Below are 23,046 nucleotides of genomic sequence, written 5' to 3'. Positions count from 1 at the left end.
ACAGTATGAAAAAGATTGACAGAAATAATGTTCCACAGTGATTAATCAACCTTCCTGGAAATTGTCAAAATCGAAAATGACACCCCACGCATGTGTACGGGGCAACTGCATGATGCACGTGCAAATTATGGAATGTGTTTTGGTGTGTTGATAAACAAACCTGAACGTTCTTTACTAGGATGTCTGTGGTCAAAACGCATGTTCGGTCTAATAGTTGATATTAACATTAATATTTCAGGTTCCCCTACTTTTTTGAAGAGTATGTATAGGCTATATACTCTTTTTAAGTTGTTTTTAGCGAGGAGTAAAAGCGCAAATCATAATGATTTTACTCTCCTTTTTTTGTGACGTTGAAACTTTTTGTTAATATGGTAACTGGCATTTCAGACTTTAACACATGATTTAATACCTTGATACATTTTGTAGACAATTCTAAGAAATTTACCGTTTACATCCAGACTATATCTTTTGCCACAGACCTGTTCGTCAAACCTTGTCAAAAGTTTTGGAGAGATGATATGGCCTTGTAAATTATTATTTGTACATAGGTGGTATTCGAATAGCTGAGGTGTGTATACCCAGTAAAGCGTGCTTGAACCTTAATTGGATATAAGTACGAAAATGGGTTGAAATGAAATGAGAAATCTCTTATTTCAGCTATTAATTAAAAAAACTTTTAAATGCACTACTATATGAATATTATATATATTATTTGAATGTTCTTCCAAGTGACATTAAAGGCATACTGCAACTAATTTAAGGACCTTATTTCTCTAAAAATGGATAATAAATAAAAACTACATTAATTGTTAGAAACCAAATCTAGCTTATGCATCACATTGACTGAACCATGATGGAGTGAAATCCATGTCAACCCTCTCGGCAATTTTAGTTTTTGAATAATGGACCATTGCCATAATTCAATTATTTTTTACAAAATATCATTAATAAATGGAGTATGTACATTTAGGGACAAATCAAATGATTTTTGTTTAGGTAATACTTTGTTAGACCATTAAATAGGTCAGTGGTCTGTGACAATATGCCTTTAAACGGTATGGGTGTCAGTGATTACATGACCTATTTTACCTATAAACGTAGTCTGTTTCATAATTTTGATTGCTTCCTAATGATATTTTAAAAAGGACACACCAAAGCCAAAGTGGGGGCGAACATGTTTTGGGTGGGGCAAAATGGAAATGTGTTGGAGGCTAACTGAGTGGGGCGTACAGGTATGGGAGCGGAAAGTCGGCATTCCATCTTTACATTTTACAAGAAAAATTAATATATTTTTTTGTCATAAAACTTCGAGACTTCCCCTTAAAAAAAAAAAAAAAAAAAATTCTTTTTATTTTTTTCCTCTTTTTCTTTTTATTTTTGAAAACTACTGACAACAGACTGTTACACAGTGATCAATCAGTCTTTATTTCTCAATTCATATGAATAACACAAAGAATATGGCACATTTTAAAACATAAACTTATATGAAAATGTAAACAAGAACATTCACTGGCATAGGAAGTTGCGGGGAGGCGCAAGGGGACATGTGCCCCCCATTTTGTAACAGCAGCGATGGTTTTTATATATTTATACATGTATTACATATTTATGTGTGCCCCCCTCCCCCCCCCCCACACACACACACACACACACACACTTTCTGGCACCTTCCTACGCCCGTGACATAAAATACAATCATGTATGGAATTTAAATAAATAAAGGTACGTTTTGTACCTAAACAAACATAAAATTATGTATTATAATAATATGTACATATTTTAGATAGTTTATATACGTAATAAATCAAATAAAATCATTTATTTATACATATGAATCATATAAAATGACATGGTATACATTGGACAACAATTTGAATATATAAAATGGTAATATAACTGAGTTATCTCCCCATAATAACGTCTTTTGTGTTTGTGACAGTAACTATGGGGTTCTTTCCGGTTTGGGTAGTTTATTTATTTAGTTGTAATTTAATAACTTGTATTGATGGGAGTTTCTTTAAATTTCAGAAGTCAGTTTATTTTGAGAACAGTTAACACATTAATAAGTAAAGCAGCATGTTCAGACAAGTAGTCATGGCAGCAGCATCGAGTTCAAAAGGTTCATACCGCGGATACCACGTTTTGGTTTCCACGTTTTCAACATCGTCATTTACCATGCATGATGCTTTGGTCAATATTATTAAGGTCCATCAGATGGGTTAAATTTCTGCCCGTATCCCACCCATCCAATAAATTTTTGTACATTAAAATAATGCATAACTTATATAGTGAATTGAATCTTAGGAGATTGCCTGATTTGGCATCTATATTTAGTGCCGAAACTTGGGCATTTATTAAAGCCCTAGAGGAAATCAAAAACTCTAGCTCCTCTAAATTTATAATCTATACCGACTCACTTTCGTGTCTCCAGTTTTTACAATATATGAAGCTGGAACATCCCTTAATTGGGATGCTGATACGAAAGTGTGTCTTTTTATCTATTAACAATAAGATTATTGTGTTTTGTTGAGTACCCATCCATGTTGGTATCAGAGGCAATGAAAAGGCAGATTGTGCTGCCAAGTCTGCTTTGACTTTGCCACGTACCAATGCTGGTATTCCCTATAGTGATCTCAAACATCACGTAAATAATTATATCTTTTCTACTTGGCAAGATGATTGGAACGGTGCGGTCGTGAACAAGCTTCATTCTGTTAAGCCAGTCCTGAGAGTGGCAGTCCTCCTATAGGCGGTGCAGAAGGGATGAAATTGTCTTGTGTCGTGCTCGCATCGGACATACTTACATTACCCATTCATTTATTCTCAAGAAGGCTCCTCCACCTCAGTGTGAGCATTGTCAGTGTACACTGATGGTGCACCATATTTTGGTGGAGTGTAATCATCTGATCCAGACTAGAAACGATATATTCGAAGCAAGGGATGTGGTGAAATCCTTTAGATTCCACCCTGAACTTGTACTAAAGTTTTTAAAAGAAACTGGATTTTATTCCAAATTTATATTTACTTTTGTGTAATATTTGATTTGTAACATGAATTTTACCTTTATTACAAATGTGATATGTATTATTTTGTACAGCTCTTTACACTGTTTTTGACTTAACATTTCAAATTTCATGTACCACAGCACAGCTCTATACACTGTTTTTAACCTAACCTTTTGTTTTTTATTTTTACCATTGTATGACACCCAATAGCCGATGTATTATTTGTGCTGGGGTGTCGTTAAACATCCATTCAATTCAATTCAATTCAAAGAATCTTAGGGTTAAGGTTCTCTTGAGTACTCTGTTGCTAGAGAGTCCTTCCCAGCTATCCTGTCGTCATATGTTTTCGATACGATAAGCAAAAAATTAAAATATAATAAAAACAATACTTCGTATATACAATAATACTTTAACTTTCTCAAGTCACATTAGTTTATTGTGAAAAACAGTGATAATTTCCTATGAACACTAAGTTTTCCTAAAAAACAACCCTAGCTGCTAAGTTGTACTGGTGTTTCCGCTATATTTTTACAAACGTCATATGTTTTCGATAGTTTCATTGGCTGTCTATTTTTGTCCTTGTTATTGCAGTGTAGGGTCTATACTCCGTGCAATAATTTACATCAAAATCTTAAAATGTTTGTGACTTGTAAAAAATACAACTATGTCCAGTGTATCGGTGCGTTCGGTGATTTGGCGCACTTGGTATTTTGCTCAAGTATGCTTAGGAAGTTGTCATGTTGTCAGTGTTTTTAACGAATTAAAGTGCAATTCCATTTTCAATGTTTAATCAAGTTTCAACATTAAGGGTTAAGGGTACAATTTTTTTTTTTTTTTAGAATTATCATTAATTATATCATAATTTCAAAATAAATCATTCACCTCCTTTCGTGTATATAAATGCGAAGTAGGTCAGCTGTATTGATATTAAGAATGTTAAAACCAGTCCAAAAACACCTTTCCTGCATTTTTTAAATTATAGTATGCGGTATAATTTTTTTATTTTTTTTTATTTAAACTGAAAAGAAATACACATACAAATGCAAACAAGACAAAAGTTTTACACCTCAAATGACAGTCATTCCAGTTCACTATTTTCAAATTGTTACCAAAATAATAATAATAAAAGCAAAATAAGATCCACGTGTGTGCACAATCTACCTGAGAATAAAATCTATATAGGCATCTTGCCATGCACGATAATGAACATGTATACATCTGCAGTACTGTGCCACTCAAGAAAATGATTCCGAAACTGATCATGAGATGGGTCATGTGTGATCGTTAATTTTCATAGTAATATTTTTAACAAGACAAAACAAAAGAGTACTAAAATAATCCTGGGACAGTAGTGTAGCTTTTATGAGCTACAAACTGAGGTCATGGGCAGTTTATAAATAGCGGGGTCACCAATCCACATCTACTGCGCAATCACCGGAAATGCAAGTCGTTTTGGATACAAGGGTGTGTGTACATTTATGAACAATTTTAAAATGTTTATTTACTACAGACATAAAACAATTTGTAGTGTATCTTAGATTATGCACTGCTTCATTGGTGAAAGACACATTTTATTAAGTATTTGACAGTGTTCACATAGAAAATGGTCTTTGAATGCTTAGGTGTGCCGATACACCAGAGAGCACTATTTGTATAATTTTCAGACCAATAGACAGTGTTGACTGAAAACTTATTTACATTATGTTTTTGTTATAGGTTAATGTCTATCCTCTTGTTCTATGTACCAACGGCACCAAAATTCAGATTGTCACCTTAAGTATTCTGACTGAGGTACAGAAGTATATATTTAAAAAAAATCTAATTCCACCAAACCACCACCAGAAATTACCAAAAAGAACTTTGCTGTGATTGACATAAGAGGTAACCCAACCAGCCTTCCATAAATTTTATTGTTTAGTGTAATGATCACGTGGTATATCCTCTAACTTTGGCAGGTCAGATGTCAGTGTTGCAGACGATAACTTTGCAGGGATTTGTGATACCTGGATTTCACTATGGGAGGCATTTGATTAGTATCAAAATATTGCATTAGGAAAAACTGATAACATACACGCAATTTGTGGTATTATAATTAAAACATAAAATTGGCAGTTTGACTTGAAGCATTTTCAATATTGAGAGAAAAAAGACACTTAGTTGTTTATGTTCAGGCTGATAGTGACGTAATATCTCGCGATACATACAGTTACAAACAAAGTATCGAAAACATATGTTGATAGAAATTGTATGACGGTACGATACATGAACATTGAATCATTAGGCCTACATTGTAAATTGTAAATAATTTCTGTTTGTTTTGATTTGATATATGAAGAAAACTGTTTTGTGTGCAATTTTGAAAAAACCAATGTAATTACTTGCTATACAAAAAAAAAAAATCACCTTAGTTATTTTCTGTTTAATCCATGATGCCATGCCACAATTTCGAGTGTCTCAACCTGTCCAAAAAGGGGACAATATATGAACTGCATTGTCACTATTCTGTGTATTTTTGAACACTGAGATCCTCAGTTGCTATGCTCACTATATTCTTTCCTATCCTTTCCTATCCTATCCTATTCAAACCTATCACATTCATTAAGCATTAGGTGCAAAACATATTTCTTTTTATTGATTGACACACATAGTTTTATGGACTTTTCCCTCCAAATGCAGTCCTTGGTTTTTGAAAATTATAGGTGAGTGGAAAATCGCACACCTCAATATGCTAAGGCAAGTGAAAAATCACTCTCCAAAATAAATAAAATAGGCAGTGTAGCTCCGATTGGATTTTGACTGGTACATCTACAAGATTTGTTCAACAAAGAGAAATACCAGTTTAACGACTGCATGGAAGCTACTGCCATGTTTTTAATTTTTATTGTTTTAATAAAAGGACCTTCCTATCAGCTAAGTGAGCTATGAAAACTGTTAATTTTTGTAAACAGTGGAAATAAATTGACCCATCTATTTTACGTGCGCTGTATTTCACACTCATCAGATTGAAATTAAGTGCGCTGTACGAGCGCGATCGCACCCGTGCACCTTAAAAAGCAAGGTCTGCAAATGCTTCAAAATATTAATCAGAAGGTTTTTTTGCATGGCTTTATCGTATTACAGATTAAGTTGGACTTCATGAGGATTGGCCTAGTTTTGACAGAGTTATGTCCCTTGATCTTAGGAGATACAAAACATTGTTGGACCTGGTAGGGGACACATATTGCTTTAGCAGTACTCTCAGAACACTTGTTTACTTTTGACTAAATAATCAGTTCTTTGCTTAAATCTGATGTAGCAGGAGGCTTAAAATAAACACATCTTGCATAACAACTGTGGTGTTACCTCTTTTTCCTACCAGTATTCAATGAAACAGTTACTATGGTATCTCAGTAAATCTCTTGCCACTTGCCATGGTAAATTTCAAACCACTTCCAAACCAAAAGGCACTTACATAATCAGCATGTATGCAAGCAATTTAATTGTGTGTATGTTCTGACAGTTGTGACATTTGTTTGTTTATCTTTTCATGTTTAGGCAAAGTTGTGAAACTGGAGCAGATAAAGCCACCAGTGAACAAAATGAAGGCACAGATTAGATCTGTCAACTCTAAGAGCAGTCCCGTGTACAAGTTGAATGCAGATGCGTCTCTTGTTAATGGGATGCGGAACCTCTCATTGAGAAGTCAGACTTCCAACCAGCCACAAAACAGGTAAGCATGTTGGTCAATGATTTTAGGTTCAAGGAAAAGTTTGTTTTGTTTAATGACACCACTAGAGCACATCGATTTATTAGTCATCAGCTACTGGATGTCAAACATATGGTAATTTCGACATATAGTTTTAGAGAGGAAACCTGCTACATTTTTCCATTAGTAGCAAGGATCTTTCATATGCACCATCCCACAGACAGGATTGCACATACCACAGCCTTTGATATACCAGTCGTGGTACACTGGCTGGAACGAGAAGTAGCCCATCAATTCTAGACCAACCGTGAATCAAGCAAGCACTTTACCACAGGGCTACGTCCCACCCCTTAGGTCCAAGGAGGGCATGGTATGATAGTCAGGACGTGTCCAAGGCAGTCACCACCTGATCAAGTCTACAGTGTATAAAAATGACTGCATATTTTGTTGAATCCAGTCATGATAACAGTGACCAGTGTTAGGAAGTGGTTGAAATTTCATCATTGATCGTCGGTTATAATCTGTTTGCATCAGCTAATTAACTTTTGATTATACAATCGATTAAAATCATATGAATGTAAAGAAGGATTTAAATTGTTGTCAATTTCAATGGGAGAGACCGTACAAATTGCCAACTTTGTGTTTATTAACACTTTCGTGTCCTTTTTCTTTATGTACCGGCGGCGTGGTTAGGCCATCGGTCTACAGGCTGGTAGGTACTGGGTTCGGATCCCAGTCAAGGCATGGGATTTTTAATCCACATACCAACTCCAAACCCTGTGTGAGTGCTCCGCAAGGCTCAATGGGTAGGTGTAAACCACTTGCACCGACCAGTGATCCATAACTGGTTCAACAAATGCCATGGTTTGTACTATCCTGCCTGTGGGAAGCGCAGATAAAAGATCCCTGGCTGCCTGTCATAAAAGAGTAGCTTATGTGGCGACAGCGGGTTTCCTCTAAAAACAGTGTCAGAATGACCATATAATGTTTGACGTCCAATAGTCGATGATAAGATAAAAAATCAATGTGCTCTAGTGGTGTCGTTAAATGAAACAAAACTTTACTTTTTTTCTTTATGTCGACATAAAAACAAACACCATCCTCAACATACATCAATTCTAATAATATCTAAACTGGAGGAACAATCACAGTTAACATTTTTCATCACAATTAATTATGGATTTTTATACTTGGTCATCACATCAATAGGGGCAAACCAATTACTGGAACATCACTGTCCATGACTGCACCTTTATATGTAGCCTTTAGTTTTCTGTTATCAGTATTAATTAGCACATATATATTTGATGCTTACTGGTATAATGTTACATTCTGTTTGGAAGTCATTGTGATACAGGACAGGATTTAGCTCAGTCAGTTGAGTGCTTGCATTGCAGGATCGAATCACCTCGGTGGATCCATTCAGTTGATTGATTTTTTTTCTCGTTCCAACCAGTGCACCACAACTGGACAAATACCATGGTATGTGCTTTCCTGTTTGTGGGAAAGTGCATTTGAAAGATCCCTTGCTGCATTAGGAAAAATGTAGCGTGTTTCCTTGATGACTATGAGTCATAATTACCAAATGTTTGACATCCAATAGCCGATGATTAATTAATCAATGTGCTCCATTGGTGTCATTACTTTTCGTCATGATATGATTTAGTAACTTTGATGTGTGAAGAGAATTTTGGATTTATAGCATTAAAGTAAACATGATACATTTAGTATATATGTATAAAACTAAGTTATATGGTCATTACAGGCCTGGACATAATGTTTTTAGCGATGCCTGTAAAAATTACATTTACCTATGTCAGTCAATTTGAGTCTGTCAAAAATTAAACTCTGCCTTTCAACCAAATGTTGAAATAATGTTACTACTGTAAAAATTACATTTACCTATGTCAGTCAATTTGAGTCTGTCAAAAATTAAACTCTGCCTTTCAACCAAATGTTGAAATAATGTTACTATTGTCCTTTATTAAACATGTACTATAATTATATTGTACCCTTAGAACTACTTTTCATGATGTAATGAAACCCATCTAAACATTATAACCATGGACAAAATTGAGCCCAATGTAAAAAGTATGGTTTCGATGGGTTGAGGTAAAAGTCTGTCTTGTATCCTGTTTACTATTAAATAGCGAAAAAGTAATAAAATTGGAAAATAACAACTACAATCAATTGTGGATAAAATAATTCAATTTATAACACTTTGATTATGGGAGCGGCGTTTTGTTCATAATCAAACAAGTTGACATATCGTTGGACTTTCTGACATGCTGCAATTTCATTTGGAAATGAAATACATTTGATATCTTTCCACAAAGCCAAATTGAAAAATTAATTTGGTTAAATAGAAATCTATATATGTTTAAAAATTACAACAGAAAGAATAAAATTCGAAAACGTAAAGGAATTCTATTAACAGTTCAAGTATAAGCACATGTATGCATGATATGGTAATAAAATGACTTGAAATATGTATTTTATAACATACTACATCACACTTGTACAACACAGAAAACTTCATTTTGTGTTTGACAATGTTCACTAATATTAAATTTGTGATTGTCAGTCTGTTTTCTTTCTCTCCTCTTTCATGTCTCTCCTACTACTCTACTTCTTTGTATCCTGTTTCTCTTTAATCTGTAGTCAGTTTTGTATCATAACTGATTACTTATGTTCAGTTACCCACAGCTGTTGTTACTACTTCTATCAGTTATGTATATGCTACTATTGACTGTCATCTGGTTTACATGAATGTATCTGTTCTAACTTTGTGGGGAAAGGTCCTAATATAGGATTATGCCTGTCAATGAACCCCTACCACTATGTACAAGACAGAATAAATATTGTTTAAAACAATTTAAATTTTGACAAATAATAAATTTGTACTGGACAACGTCCATGACCAGATGCTTATTCAGGGGAGAGAGGGTAGGCAAGCCATATTATAGAATAGGCAAAACAAATTACATTTTCATCCTGGGCCTGTTATTTCAAGACTTGTTCTGATTATACGTAACAAGAAATCATGTGATCGGGCTTATCCCACCTTTTCACCTGGGTTTTGTTGACTTATTATAAGTTTGTTTTGTCATACAAAATTTATTTTAAAATATTGCATAAAATTCACTGCAGAGAAATATATGAATATAATTTACACATAAATAATAAAATAGTAATAAAAGTTAACTATAGTAGTGTCGCAAATAGAATAAAAATGAATTTCGTCGATTATGTCTTTCATATTAAACTGACAAGTAAATATTTTGTAAATATCTATTTAATGATAGTCTACCTAATTTAGCATTTACTTGTTAGGGCTCTCATCGATGTACAAAGTGGTGTTTACTCTTAAAATTAAAAGAAAGATGTCATTAAACAGGTGATTTGTGCACTTTATTGGAACAGACTATAACCAATTTTGATCGATGTGTCAAATTCATTGCTGTTGCAATATGTGAGGGACCGTCTCTGATGACCATCCCTCTCTAAAACAAAATATTTGTAGAAATTTCTAAGTAACTTTTGAGCAAAACTGTCAAAAACCATTCTGAGTGTGATTTATTATACCGATATTAAAGGTGCTATGTATTAAAGGTGCTATCTCCAAGTTGCATAATGACAGCTCATGCAAATAATGTTTTTTAAATTAAATTTTGCTTTAAAATTTAAAGACTACACCTTCAATTATATGCCTATAAATGATTCTAACAAAATAATTTTATCTACTAGTAGAAAATACATTTGTATTGGAGAATCTTTATCACAAACAGATGCTCACATATAACTATGATATAGCACCTTTAAGTGGTTGCACGATTGTGTAAATTTCTAATGTACTTATATTGAATTTATATCACTAAATATGATGATCATAATTAATAATTTATGCTGCAATTCAAAATACTCAGATAACTTGCAGTTTTAAATTAAAAGTGTGTTTAAGGGTAAATGAAATTGACATGTATGTCGATCAAAATATGTTATAGCCTGTTTCAATAAAGTACACAATTCACCTGTTTACTGACATCTTTCTATTAATTTTAAGAGTAAACACCACCTTGTACATCAATGAGAACCCAAACAAGTAAATGCTAAATTAGGTAGAGTATCATTCAATAGATATTTACAAAATATTTACTTGTCAGTTTAATATGAAAGAAATAATCGACGAATATCTGTTTTATTCTATTTCCGACACTACTTTAATATATTTTATATCTTACATTAACCATTTAACAGGTTTTCGATTTATCACATTACCGATGATGTAATTCCTACAAATCAAAGGAAAACTGGCTTGGTGTGATTTACATGCAATTACATGTATTTTGTTTTAAAATTAAACAATAAAAACAATGAACTTTTTTTCTTTTTTAAACATGACTGGTGTCGAAATATGATTTGTTGATTATTTATGTCAGGCAAGATGTACCGAGTTTGGCATTCGGAACTCAATCGGAACCTCATAGTGTTACAAATAGTCACAAACTAAGACTGTTATGTTATCAAGATTATTATTGAACTCGCAACCCACAATATTTGTATAACATTTTTGTGATGTGACACTGCTGATTTCGTTTTATTGACCTAGAACAATTGCTCAAAATCATGATACTGCTTTGTAATCTTGTTTTTACTTGTCCACTGGATACTCACCGAGATGCTTGTCCGAGTAAATGTTCACTTATCAGGACAACCAGACAAGTGCTTATTTCGAATGCTGATCATGGTTTAGTGTTGTCAGTATTTAGGAATGTGGCTGAAGATGTGTATCATGTTTGTGAGGTGCACCTTTTTAATGGCAGATATCTTGGACATAATTAAATCCTTCAAATACAGTTTGTGTGATTTTGTCTATTTTCCTGCATGTTTTTATTTTATTTTATTGCATGTTTTTGTCTATTTTCTGTCCATAATTATTTGGTCACTCTACTTTGCTGCAAAATTATTTTATTACCATAGTTCAAATCTGCTTCTGTTTGATTCCAGGAGAAAGTTCTGTATTGGCAGTGGGAAGATAACAATAAAACACCTATCGGATGTGGCCAGTGTGATTCGAGAACAGCAGGTGAAAAACATAGTGGTGGTGGCTGGGGCAGGCATCAGTACACCAAGTGGAATTCCAGACTTCAGGTACATGTAATACAACCTAGTGTCATGTTCTTTATCATGTTATCCAATTGGCTCTCTTCCAGAATTGATATTGGGAGTGGGGAGGTATGGGTATCATAATTATTAGTCCTTTACCCATCCAATACTGGAGGGGACTATACTTTTCATCCCTTTTGTCTATCTGTCTGTCCGACATATAGCGAACTGAAATTTTGTGTATAGCTGTATTACAGAGCAAGTTTGACTTTCATGGCAATTTACCCATTTTTGACAGTTATGACCCTTGAAGTTGGATCCGAAAATTTGTTTTCCAGACTGTTATTGCAATGAAATTTTGTGTATAGCTTTATCGTGTCAAGTTTAAATTTCATGAATTTCATCAATTCATTTATATGGTGTACCTTTGACTCTCAATAAATAGTCAATGACATTTTTGTGCTGGGGTATCTTTAATCGTTCTGTTCACCAGTATTAGATTTCATTAAACAGTTCTGGTACCGGTATACTTATTTGTTTTTAAATTAAATAAACCAATGTCGTTATAGCTTCTCAAGCAAAACATATCAGTATTTTTTTTAAATAAAACTTTAAAAAAATCGTTTTCACTGAAACCACCTTAAAATAAAATTTATATAAAAATATTTTTTAATATTTCATGTTTCATCAATATAAAAATTAGTATCATCGAGAGAATTAACAAATAACTGTTAGGCATTCATCCACTATGGTTTAAAATAGAGAAGGCTAGCTTGGAAGTTAAAAACAATACTGAGTGAAACAGGAGTTGACCATTAGGATAACAATAACAATGAATGAGATGGGGGTATAAAAAAAAGTCTTAGTAGTCAAAACCAGAAGGGTTGTACTCATTGAAGCCATTAAGGTGAATGGTGTTCACTTTTTTGTTTCCACTGAAACCACCTTAAATGTTTTTTATTAATATGTATGTACATATACATGTGTTAACTTTTGCAAGTAATTTTTTATATTCTTTTCTGTTTATCCATTTATTTAGGACTCCTGAAACAGGCTTGTATGACAACATTGCACAGTACAATATTCCTTACCCAGAGGCAATCTTTGACATCGACTACTTCCACCAAACTCCCAGACCATTCTTTGCATTAGCCAAGGAGCTGTACCCATCGGGCAAATACAGACCAAACTACATCCACTATTTTGCTCGACTTCTGCATGACAAGGGACAGTTGCTGAGGATGTACACACAGAACATTGATGGCCTTGAGAGATGTAACATTGTTTTTGTTTGCAGGCAGTATTTTGTAATGATGTATGTTTTTCTTGAGAGATGTAACATTGTTTTCTTTGCAGGCAGTATTTTGTAATGTAGTATGTTTTTCTTGAGAATAATAAACAAGTTACCGTACAAGTTATTATGTTCCGAGTGAAATAATTTCATGTGGGGCATTAAAATAAAATTTTATTACAAATTTAACAATGGTTTTAGAGCTGTAAACGCGAACTCTTTAAACTATGTGATGTTAGTTAGTCTGTTTGCCAAATCGTGAAGATGTCATCTTTAGTACCAACAAAGTCATTGATTTGCAAGCGTCAAATCATCCAATAGTATTGTAAGTTATACCATTGCAGAATATTTCTCACTGAGAAAATTGGAATAATATTTTCCGTTTGGAGTGTCCGTTGGTGTAATAAAGTTGTTTATTTGTTCTTCATTCATATAACGGTAACCAAGAAAAAAAGGCAATAGTTGCTAATAAATTTTCAAATTGATAGCAATTGCCGCTGATCTTAAATTAACACAAATATTCCCAGTATTCTTTGTGTTATTTTAGACATCCTTTTGTAAAAGGATTTGTAAAAACGTTTTTATTTTTCTTTATAAAAGCTCACTCATTACATCAGTCTTTAAAGATGAGATAAAAATGAATGTGACTGTCTAATTTTCACTGTTTGTATTTAAAAGTGGCTGGAATCCCCCCATCTAAACTGGTTGAGGCACATGGAACATTTGCAACAGCAACCTGTGTTTCCTGTGGACAGAGATACAATGGTGAAGATATCAAGGTATATACTTGTATGTTATAAACATGGCGACAAGTAACTATAATCTTATATTTTATCCTGAATATTATAAATACCTTATTTGGTAGATTCTACTTTGTTAAAATAAAGTGAGAATGGTCAGATGAGGCATTGTATCAGAAAAATTGCAGATATATGTTAGGCAGAGTTAATGGATATTTACTTTGACCATAGTCATTGGATCAGCTGATGGGTTGTTCCATTCCAGCTAGTGCTTCATGACTGGTACCGGTATATCAGTTAGCAGGTTTCCTCTCTCACTACCTACAGCAAATATCAAAATGTACATATTGTCAGTCACCAACTAGATGTAGTTTCAAATGTGCTGAGATAGCATGAAACAAACATTCCTTTCCATCTTTCGACTTTGCATATCTAAATCTCTCGATCTACATAATTTGTTAACATGTAGATATAATTTCATTTATTCATTTCATTTCAACTTATTTTTGTGCTTGTATCCAATTATGGTTTAAGCAGGTTGTCCTGGACACACACCTCAGCTATATGGGTTGTTTGTCCAGAACAGGGGGTTAGTTGTTAATTGTTAGTGGTTAGTGAGAGAGAAGAGGGTGTAGTGGCCTATTGAGTCGTTTAAACTCGCTCTGGGTGGGAGCCGGTACCGGGCTGTAGACCCAGTACCTACAAGCCTTAATGTCCGATGGTGTAGACATAAAACGTTTTTTCAGTAGCAACTGAGTTGCATCCTTTTTTTTTATCCATGTACAGGTATATATTTCAAGGTTTGCATTACGAAACAAACTTGCATTATTTTTAATAATGTAAATCTGTTATTTAATTGCATTTTGTATTTCAGGACAAAATCTTTGATGACAAAATCCCACGCTGCAAGCGATCTGGATGTCTAGTGAGTAGTAATTCACAGTCATTTGTCCTCAGTCATATGTTGTCAAATTCTAAAGCAGAATAATCTGAAGTAAAACAGATCACAATAATTTTCCATTGAAGGTCCTTTTTTTTTTACCTTCCCTTAACTTCAGAAATTGTGCATGCCTGCTTTTATCATCTTTAGGTTTCTAGTAATTAGAAAAGTAATATTTTTGAATTACTTAAGCTGTTTTATTTTATCATTGTTGTTTTAATGAAAGACAAATTAAAATAATAAAGTTACCTGTAAGTTGTTAATCGTATTTTTAGATTACTTTAGCTTATTACTAGTATTATATGCATAATAATATTTATTTTTGTTGTACAGGGTGTTGTTAAGCCTGACATTGTGTTTTTCGGAGAGGAACTGCCCAAGCGGTTCTACTACTACCTGAAGGACATGATACAAACTGACCTGGTGTTAGTCATGGGCACGTCACTTGAGGTATGACAGTCACTAACCTCTTAATTAACAATCAGTACTCGGTACAGTACCGCCCATATACTGATCTAATGTTAGTCATGGGCACGTCACTTGAGGTATGACAGTCACTAACCTCTTAATTAACAATCAATACTCGGTACAGTACCACCCATATACTGATCTGATGTTAGTCATGGGCATGTCACTTGAGGTCTGACACAGTCACTAACCTCTTAATTAACAATCAATACTTGGTACAGTACCGCCCATATACTGAATTGATGTTAGTCATGGGCACGTCACTTAAGGTCTGACACAGTCACTAACCTCTTAATTAACAATCAATACTCGGTACAGTACCGCCCATATACTGACCTGGTGTTAGTCATGGGCACATCACTTGAGGTCTGACACAGTCACTAACCTCCTAATTAACAATCAATGCTCGGTACACCGCCCATATACTGACCTGGTGTTAGTCATGGGCACATCACTTGAGGTCTGACACAGTCACTAACCTCCTAATTAACAATCAATGCTCGGTACACCGCCCATATACTGACCTGGTGTTAGTCATGGGCACATCACTTGAGGTCTGACACAGTCACTAACCTCCTAATTAACAATCAATACTCGGTACAGTACCGCCCATATACTGACCTGGTGTTAGTCATGGGCATGTCACTTGAGGTCTGACACAGTCACTAACCTCCTAATTAACAATCAATACTCGGTACAGTACCGCCCATATACTGACCTGGTGTTAGTCATGGGCACATCACTTGAGGTCTGACACAGTCACTAACCTCCTAATTAACAATCAATGCTCGGTACACCGCCCATATACTGATCTAATGTTAGTCATGGGCACGTCACTTGAGGTATGACAGTCACTAACCTCTTAATTAACAATCAATGCTCGGTACAGTACCGCCCATATACTGACCTGGTGTTAGTCATGGGCACGTCACTTGAGGTCTGACACAGTCACTAACCTCCTAATTAACAATCAATGCTCGGTACACCGCCCATATACTGACCTGGTGTTAGTCATGGGCACATCACTTGAGGTCTGACACAGTCACTAACCTCCTAATTAACAATCAATGCTCGGTACACCGCCCATATACTGACCTGGTGTTAGTCATGGGCACATCACTTGAGGTCTGACACAGTCACTAACCTCCTAATTAACAATCAATGCTCGGTACACCGCCCATATACTGACCTGGTGTTAGTCATGGGCACATCACTTGAGGTCTGACACAGTCACTAACCTCCTAATTAACAATCAATGCTCGGTACACCGCCCATATACTGACCTGGTGTTAGTCATGGGCACATCACTTGAGGTCTGACACAGTCACTAACCTCCTAATTAACAATCAATGCTCGGTACAGTACCGCCCATATACTGACCTGGTGTTAGTCATGGGCACATCACTTGAGGTCTGACACAGTCACTAACCTCCTAATTAACAATCAATGCTCGGTACAGTACCGCCCATATACTGACCTGGTGTTAGTCATGGGCACATCACTTGAGGTCTGACACAGTCACTAACCTCCTAATTAACAATCAATGCTCGGTACAGTACCGCCCATATACTGACCTGGTGTTAGTCATGGGCACATCACTTGAGGTCTGACACAGTCACTAACCTCCTAATTAACAATCAATGCTCGGTACACCGCCCATATACTGACCTGGTGTTAGTCATGGGCACATCACTTGAGGTCTGACACAGTCACTAACCTCCTAATTAACAATCAATGCTCGGTACAGTACCGCCCATATACTGACCTGGTGTTAGTCATGGGCACATCACTTGAGGTCTGACACAGTCACTAACCTCCTAATTAACAATCAATGCTCGGTACACCGCCCATATACTGACCTGGTGTTAGTCATGGGCACATCACTTGAGGTCTGACACAGTCACTAACCTCCTAATTAACAATCAATGCTCGGTACACCGCCCATATTGCTTGTTCAGTTGAGGCAAATTGTTTGATTACATTCCACTTAGAAAAAAGCTTCTATATCACTTGAACTCATTCTGAAAAAACCCTACATTTTCTCGATTTTTTTTTCTTCAGATATAGAGAAATTTTGTAATGATGAAAAAGAAGCTAATGTAACAAACTGTAGAGGTGAATACTCTATTTGTAAAAGCTGTGAAATACTACCGACAAAGTGACTACATGGTGCATAGCTTTGTAATAGTGTCATTTTTAGATCCATGGCGCTCCATTATTGTTATTTTTAGGTTTATCCTTTTGCTGGTATTATTGACAATGTCCGCTGGAATGTTCCTCGTGTGTTATTTAATAGAAACGCTGTTGGTCCTTTCTCCCATCACAAGAGAACAAAGGATTTTCTAGCAGAAGGTATGGCCATAGCAATACTACATTTAATCTATTTATGTACCTGTTTACTATTTAGTCAACTTGAACTAACTGTTCTTGATATTAAGATAATATATGTATGTTTATTCTACAATTACTTATATATTGGAAAGATATGATGACTAGATAAATTTCTATATTTTCTGTGTTTTTGTATGGAATGTTGTATTGTTCAAAGTTACTTGTTTTTTTATTTCCAGTTGATGGTTTGGATTTTTAAAAACCATTTTTGAAGATAATTTTATTTTAAAAATAAGAAATAAATTGTTCTTTAAGAACTATTTTGCGTTGGTGTATAGATATAAGTGACAAGACATTCAACACACGTGGGCCTAGTAAATGGTAAAATCGTAAAATAAAACTGTTCAAATCAATAATTTTTTCATATTATGTAGGATTACAGAATAAATAAAATAACTGGTTACTGTCTTAAGATATCAGGTGTATTGTGCTCAGGTCGAATGGCAAATGCCTTTTGGCAGAGCCTCACAACATTCACCATTCAGTGTGAGCGGGATAAACTTGATATCTTAAAACAGTAACCAGTTACTCTATTTTTGTTGTTGAATAATTTGGAGTATTTGAGAAAAATACTAAACATGGCTGAGTTGTTCCAGGTTTTCTCAGCATGTTGAACAGGACTGAGTTGCTAATATTAATTAATATCTTTTTATAAACTCTTTTCATTTTTGTAGCACATGTGAACCATCATTGCTTTGTCATTCAAATTTTTCATCATAACTCGTCATTCCAACTTTTTCTACCCATTTATCTGCCCCATAAAATCTTCTGATGCTCCTTTTTACAAAAACAACAACATTTAATGTCAAAAGATGTGACATGACTACACTTCTTAAATTTATTATTAATACACCTTTCGTGGATTTACTTCATGTTAAGAATCATTATCTGCAGCAGTCTGTAAGTTCCAAAAAAAATGTGACTTAATTTGTAAATCATATACATGTATCAAGTAAGTACCAAACAAGTGCCTTTTTTGAAGATCAAAATTCAGAACGCACATGTGTGATACAAGATAAATTTTGCACATGGTTTTAAAAATGTCTATTACTATAGTAAGACTGACTAGATATGCATTAAAAGTATCACCTTAAAATATGAAAATGTACCGTTGGTATTTTATTACAGGTGACTTGCTGGAGACTGTGCAGAAGTTTGTGAACATGATGGAATGGAAAGATGAGATGGCACAACTAATCACGAAATGTGAAGGAGAATTTAAAATTGTAAGATGTTAAAGAGCTATTTTTTAATTTATTTTACAAAAGAAAGGCTGAATTAAAGATTTTCAATATCACAGAAACAACTTCTGGTACCATATATGAAGAAATAAAACAGAAAACAGTAACAAAAGTTCCAGTTTAAATGACCCCATACTAGCTTAAACAAATTGGGTGATATCTATCACATGTCAAATTATCCAGTCACAGTGAAGCTGTCTCCTGTACAAAGATTCTCTTGTGAATATTTTTACTGTATTTTACAGAGAATGTTTTACCTTTTTGAATGCTTTTATTGCACATTGTTTAAGATGAATTGTTGTGAAAGGGACTGTTCAGTTTGCTTCCATTGTAAAAATTTTTCCAACTAAGTGCTTTTTTGATGACTACATGTAAAATCTTTGTTCTTGAATATCAGGATCTGTATAAATGAGATGCTTGTTGTCATTCTAATGTTTGTAGTAGCCCAAACTGGATTTTACCTCTCAATAATTTCAAAATATGTTATGAAGTAAAATAAAAAATGACTGCAGCAAATATTAACAAATGGCGACAAACATATTGGATTCACTTCAGGTGCCTGCGTTGCAGGATCAAACTACCTCGCTGGATTCAATCAGCTGATTGGGTTTTTTCTCATTCCAACCAGTGCACCACAACTGGACAAAGGCCGTGGTATGTGTTTTCCTATCTGTGGGAAAGTGCATAAAAATATCCCTTGCTCCATTAAAAAAAATATAGCGGGTTTCCTCTGATGAGTCGGTTACCAAATGTTTGACATCCAATAGCCGATGATTAATTAATTGATGTGCTTGAGTGGTGTCGTTAAACAAAACAAACTTTAACACATTGGATAGACAGACATTAGTATTCTAAACAAAAAAGTGTATTTAGTCTTTGAAATGACTGTCGGTCAGAAACATCTTTCAATGGCTGCAAACTGAGGACAGTGCCATTAATAATTGTATTTGGAAAGATATGTTGATGTCTTTCAAATTTCAGAGTGATTTTACCTCTAAATAAGTTATGCAGTCACTCTGATGGTGAGAAGGAGAATGGTCATGTGACATGCATGTTTGTATGCGGTTTTATTTTCATATTTCAGACTAGCTTTAAGAGAAGAGATAAATACAAACTTGCTTATTTGCTGAAGTGCAGTAGTTTGGAAACAGTGAAATGTTGGCTTGATCGGGTAGCTGAATGTTTGGCATGTTTTATCACTGTTTTGCATGACCATTGGTCAATTTAACACGATTTGTGAAATTAACTGCACTGCAGGAAAACTATGAATATTTATAGTCAGTATAAAATTACATAGTAAAATTTGGAATGCAAATTTAGTAAAAATAATTAGTATGACCTGAGAAATGATTAGTATTCTAGAGAATATGTGATACATTGTTCATCCTCCTTTACACAATTAGAAGCGTGTGTGTGTGTCTCTGAATATTTAATGTTTTTAAACAATATTTAGATGAGTGAACTTGCCAAGTTATGTGTGAATTGTTTGTGACACTTTTTGCTGTTGTTCACCTTGTGCATACATCACTAATGACACTTCATTGTCAAGTGTTCATTTGGAGTGAGTTTGTATTTTGCTGTTGTTCACCTTGTGCATACATCACTAATGACACTTCATTGTCAAGTGTTCATTTGGAGTGAGTTTGTATTTTGTTCACTTTTGGATGTACGTTAAATGTGCAAACTAAATGTGTGCCGATACTTATGCAATTATTTTCATTCAGTAGACCAGCAAGCATGGTACTGGCATTCACAGTATATTCAGTGAAGCAATAATTACCTAATATATTTACAATATTCGTAAATTACATCTATTAATTTAATTGAAGAATTTCCAGTGAGACAAATCATTGACAAAGATGCATTCAGTGAATGTAGAATACCTCTGTAACCTTGCAAGTACAACAATAAGCAATCGGTTGTGGTCTTTGACAACATGCTACTTCGAAAGAAAAAAATTAGTGCCAATTTTATTATACTAGGTCCAGTAAACATGTTTGTATGGTGTTAAAAATACAGTGTTTCTGCAGGCATTTCAAAATAAGCCAACAACAAGTGGCAGAGTTCATCAGCTATTATACTTTCCATGCTGGCTACAGTTTACAGATTACCTGTACATCTATTAATTACTCTGTTGCCATATTGTATTAACATTAATAACTGTAAAATTCTCACGTGTTTAACACTGTTGCCATAATGTATTGACTTCAATGACTTACATTCTCATGTGTTTAAAACTGTTGTCATGATGGATTGATTTCAATAACTTACATTCTCAAGTGTTTAACACTGTTGCCATAACGTATTGACTTCAATGACTTATATTATCAAGTGTTTAACACTATTGCCATAATGTATTGACTTCAATGACTTTTATTCTTAGGGCTATAATGCTCTGTTGCCATTTTGTATGGACTTCAATTATGGTAACCGTTACGATTTCAGAAAGGTTTGGACCTGATTATTTACACTGTTTCTAGTTACATTCAAAATTTCTTCTTTTGCTTTGTTTAGTGGTTAGTTTATATGTGTTTTAATGCTATGTATTTTAATTTTGCAGGTCTCTGCTCCACCAACTATTTGGAAAAGAGATCCACCTAAAGCCTCTGTACAAAATGACAGCTCACTTTCCAACTGGAGGCAAAAGGCAAAAATAGATCTTTTTAAAGGTACTTTTACCTTCTCTAGTAGTAGTAGTGAAGTGAGCTCAAGCTCTGAAAGTGATGATTCATCATCCTCATCATCATCCTCGGAAGAAGAAAGTAAGAAAAAGAAAATAAATGGTCACAAATATTCTAACAACAATGGAGGAACGAAAACTAATGCGCCTTCTAAAAAGTTCAGTACTAGTACTGGTCAGCAAAATGGTGCAGCTGTGAATCCTAGAATGTTGAAACCACTGCACGGACAATGGGTGAAGAATGGCAGCAAGCAAGCAGATTCTTCATCTAACAGGGAACCCAGTACAAAGTTACGACCTCCTTTGGGAAAATTGTCAAAGCAAAAGTCTTTCAGTGAACAAGAAGGTTCTTTGAAGCATTCTGAATCCAATAATGCTCTTCTAGAAAGAGAAACAGCATTCATCGTGGAATCATCATCAAGTATTACATCCAAAACCAATGCTTTAAAGATCAATAGAGAGAAATCTCTTTCAGACAGTGACAGGAATTTCTGCTCCAATAAGAAACCGTTTGTAAGACCACTGTCCGATTCCCCAGCGGTAAAACCATCTCAAACGCAGATGAGAAGCAGACTCTTGTTAAACCGAGCAAAACTTGATATTGATGGGAAACCTTCAAGCCACCAAAAACAAGGAACACTACCAGTTGTGGCCGATTCTAAAAAGACTGGTATGAAAAGTGTTCAGGCGACAAGGACCTATTCTAGGATAAGATCTGCTGAAATGCCCCGACTGCGATGCCGACAGAAACAAGGACAGATATCCTGTGATGCACGGATTCAGTCGACCACTGGAGCAGCAGCCTCATCCGGCTCGTCCTCGGAGGTGTCCGACAGTGGGGAAGACTCGAGATGATAGCCTCTCTCAACATTCACAAACAACACAGTGCTCTTGGTGTTTAATTATGTAATGTTTCAGTCAGATAAGCTTTTCAAAAATAGTCCCAGTCAAAGAAGATTGTAAATTTAAAGCTAAAATCGGACTGAGGCTCAATTTACGAAGCCTGTTTTTGTTAAGACGCAGGTGTTTCAGTATTGTTAATACATGTAGTTACACGAGTGCAAGTCAAAAACAGGCTTTGTAAATTCAGCTATGTAAATTTAAAAAGAAAAAGAAAAGCGTAAATACTTTCAGAAGGTAAATTTCTAAATATTTTGTAGGTGAGACACCAGTAAACTTAAAATTATTTCAAGAGAAAATTGTCAGTTAATTTAATTGGCTTCCAATGATATACTCTCATGTTTAATACCACTGGCTTTCACAATTGGTCTTATATATATATATATATATATATATATATATATATATATATATATATATATATTCTCAACATATTTGTTAATTATGTAAATTATATAAAATGGATTTTTTGTTTTATTACTTTTGTGAGTGCATGCATGCATACACATTTTGGATTACACTGTTTCAAGATGCTTTATGCTTTTTGATATCTTGAGTGTATTTAAAATCACAAGAGTTGAAAATAACTCATCATTGTA

General features: G+C 34.5%; 1 protein-coding gene across 1 annotated transcript; it reads left to right on the top strand.

The window, feature by feature from the left end:
• Positions 1–1,875: 1,875 nt before the first annotated feature.
• On the top strand, positions 1,876–22,803 carry LOC121382349. Its single transcript, XM_041511934.1, has 10 exons — positions 1,876–2,119; positions 6,540–6,714; positions 11,698–11,841; positions 12,836–13,071; positions 13,766–13,866; positions 14,702–14,752; positions 15,101–15,217; positions 17,467–17,587; positions 18,755–18,852; positions 21,428–22,803. The coding sequence occupies exons 1-10, from the start codon at positions 2,077–2,079 to the stop codon at positions 22,400–22,402; spliced, it is 2,061 nt and encodes a 686-aa protein (XP_041367868.1). The 5' UTR covers positions 1,876–2,076; the 3' UTR covers positions 22,403–22,803.
• The last annotated feature ends 243 nt before the right edge of the window (positions 22,804–23,046 follow it).

This window comes from Gigantopelta aegis, chromosome 9 (assembly GCF_016097555.1).
Source record: "Gigantopelta aegis isolate Gae_Host chromosome 9, Gae_host_genome, whole genome shotgun sequence".
Lineage (NCBI taxonomy): Eukaryota > Metazoa > Mollusca > Gastropoda > Neomphalida > Peltospiridae > Gigantopelta > Gigantopelta aegis.
Note: the sequence above shows the minus strand (reverse complement) of the source record. Positions and strands in the feature narration are given on the sequence as shown.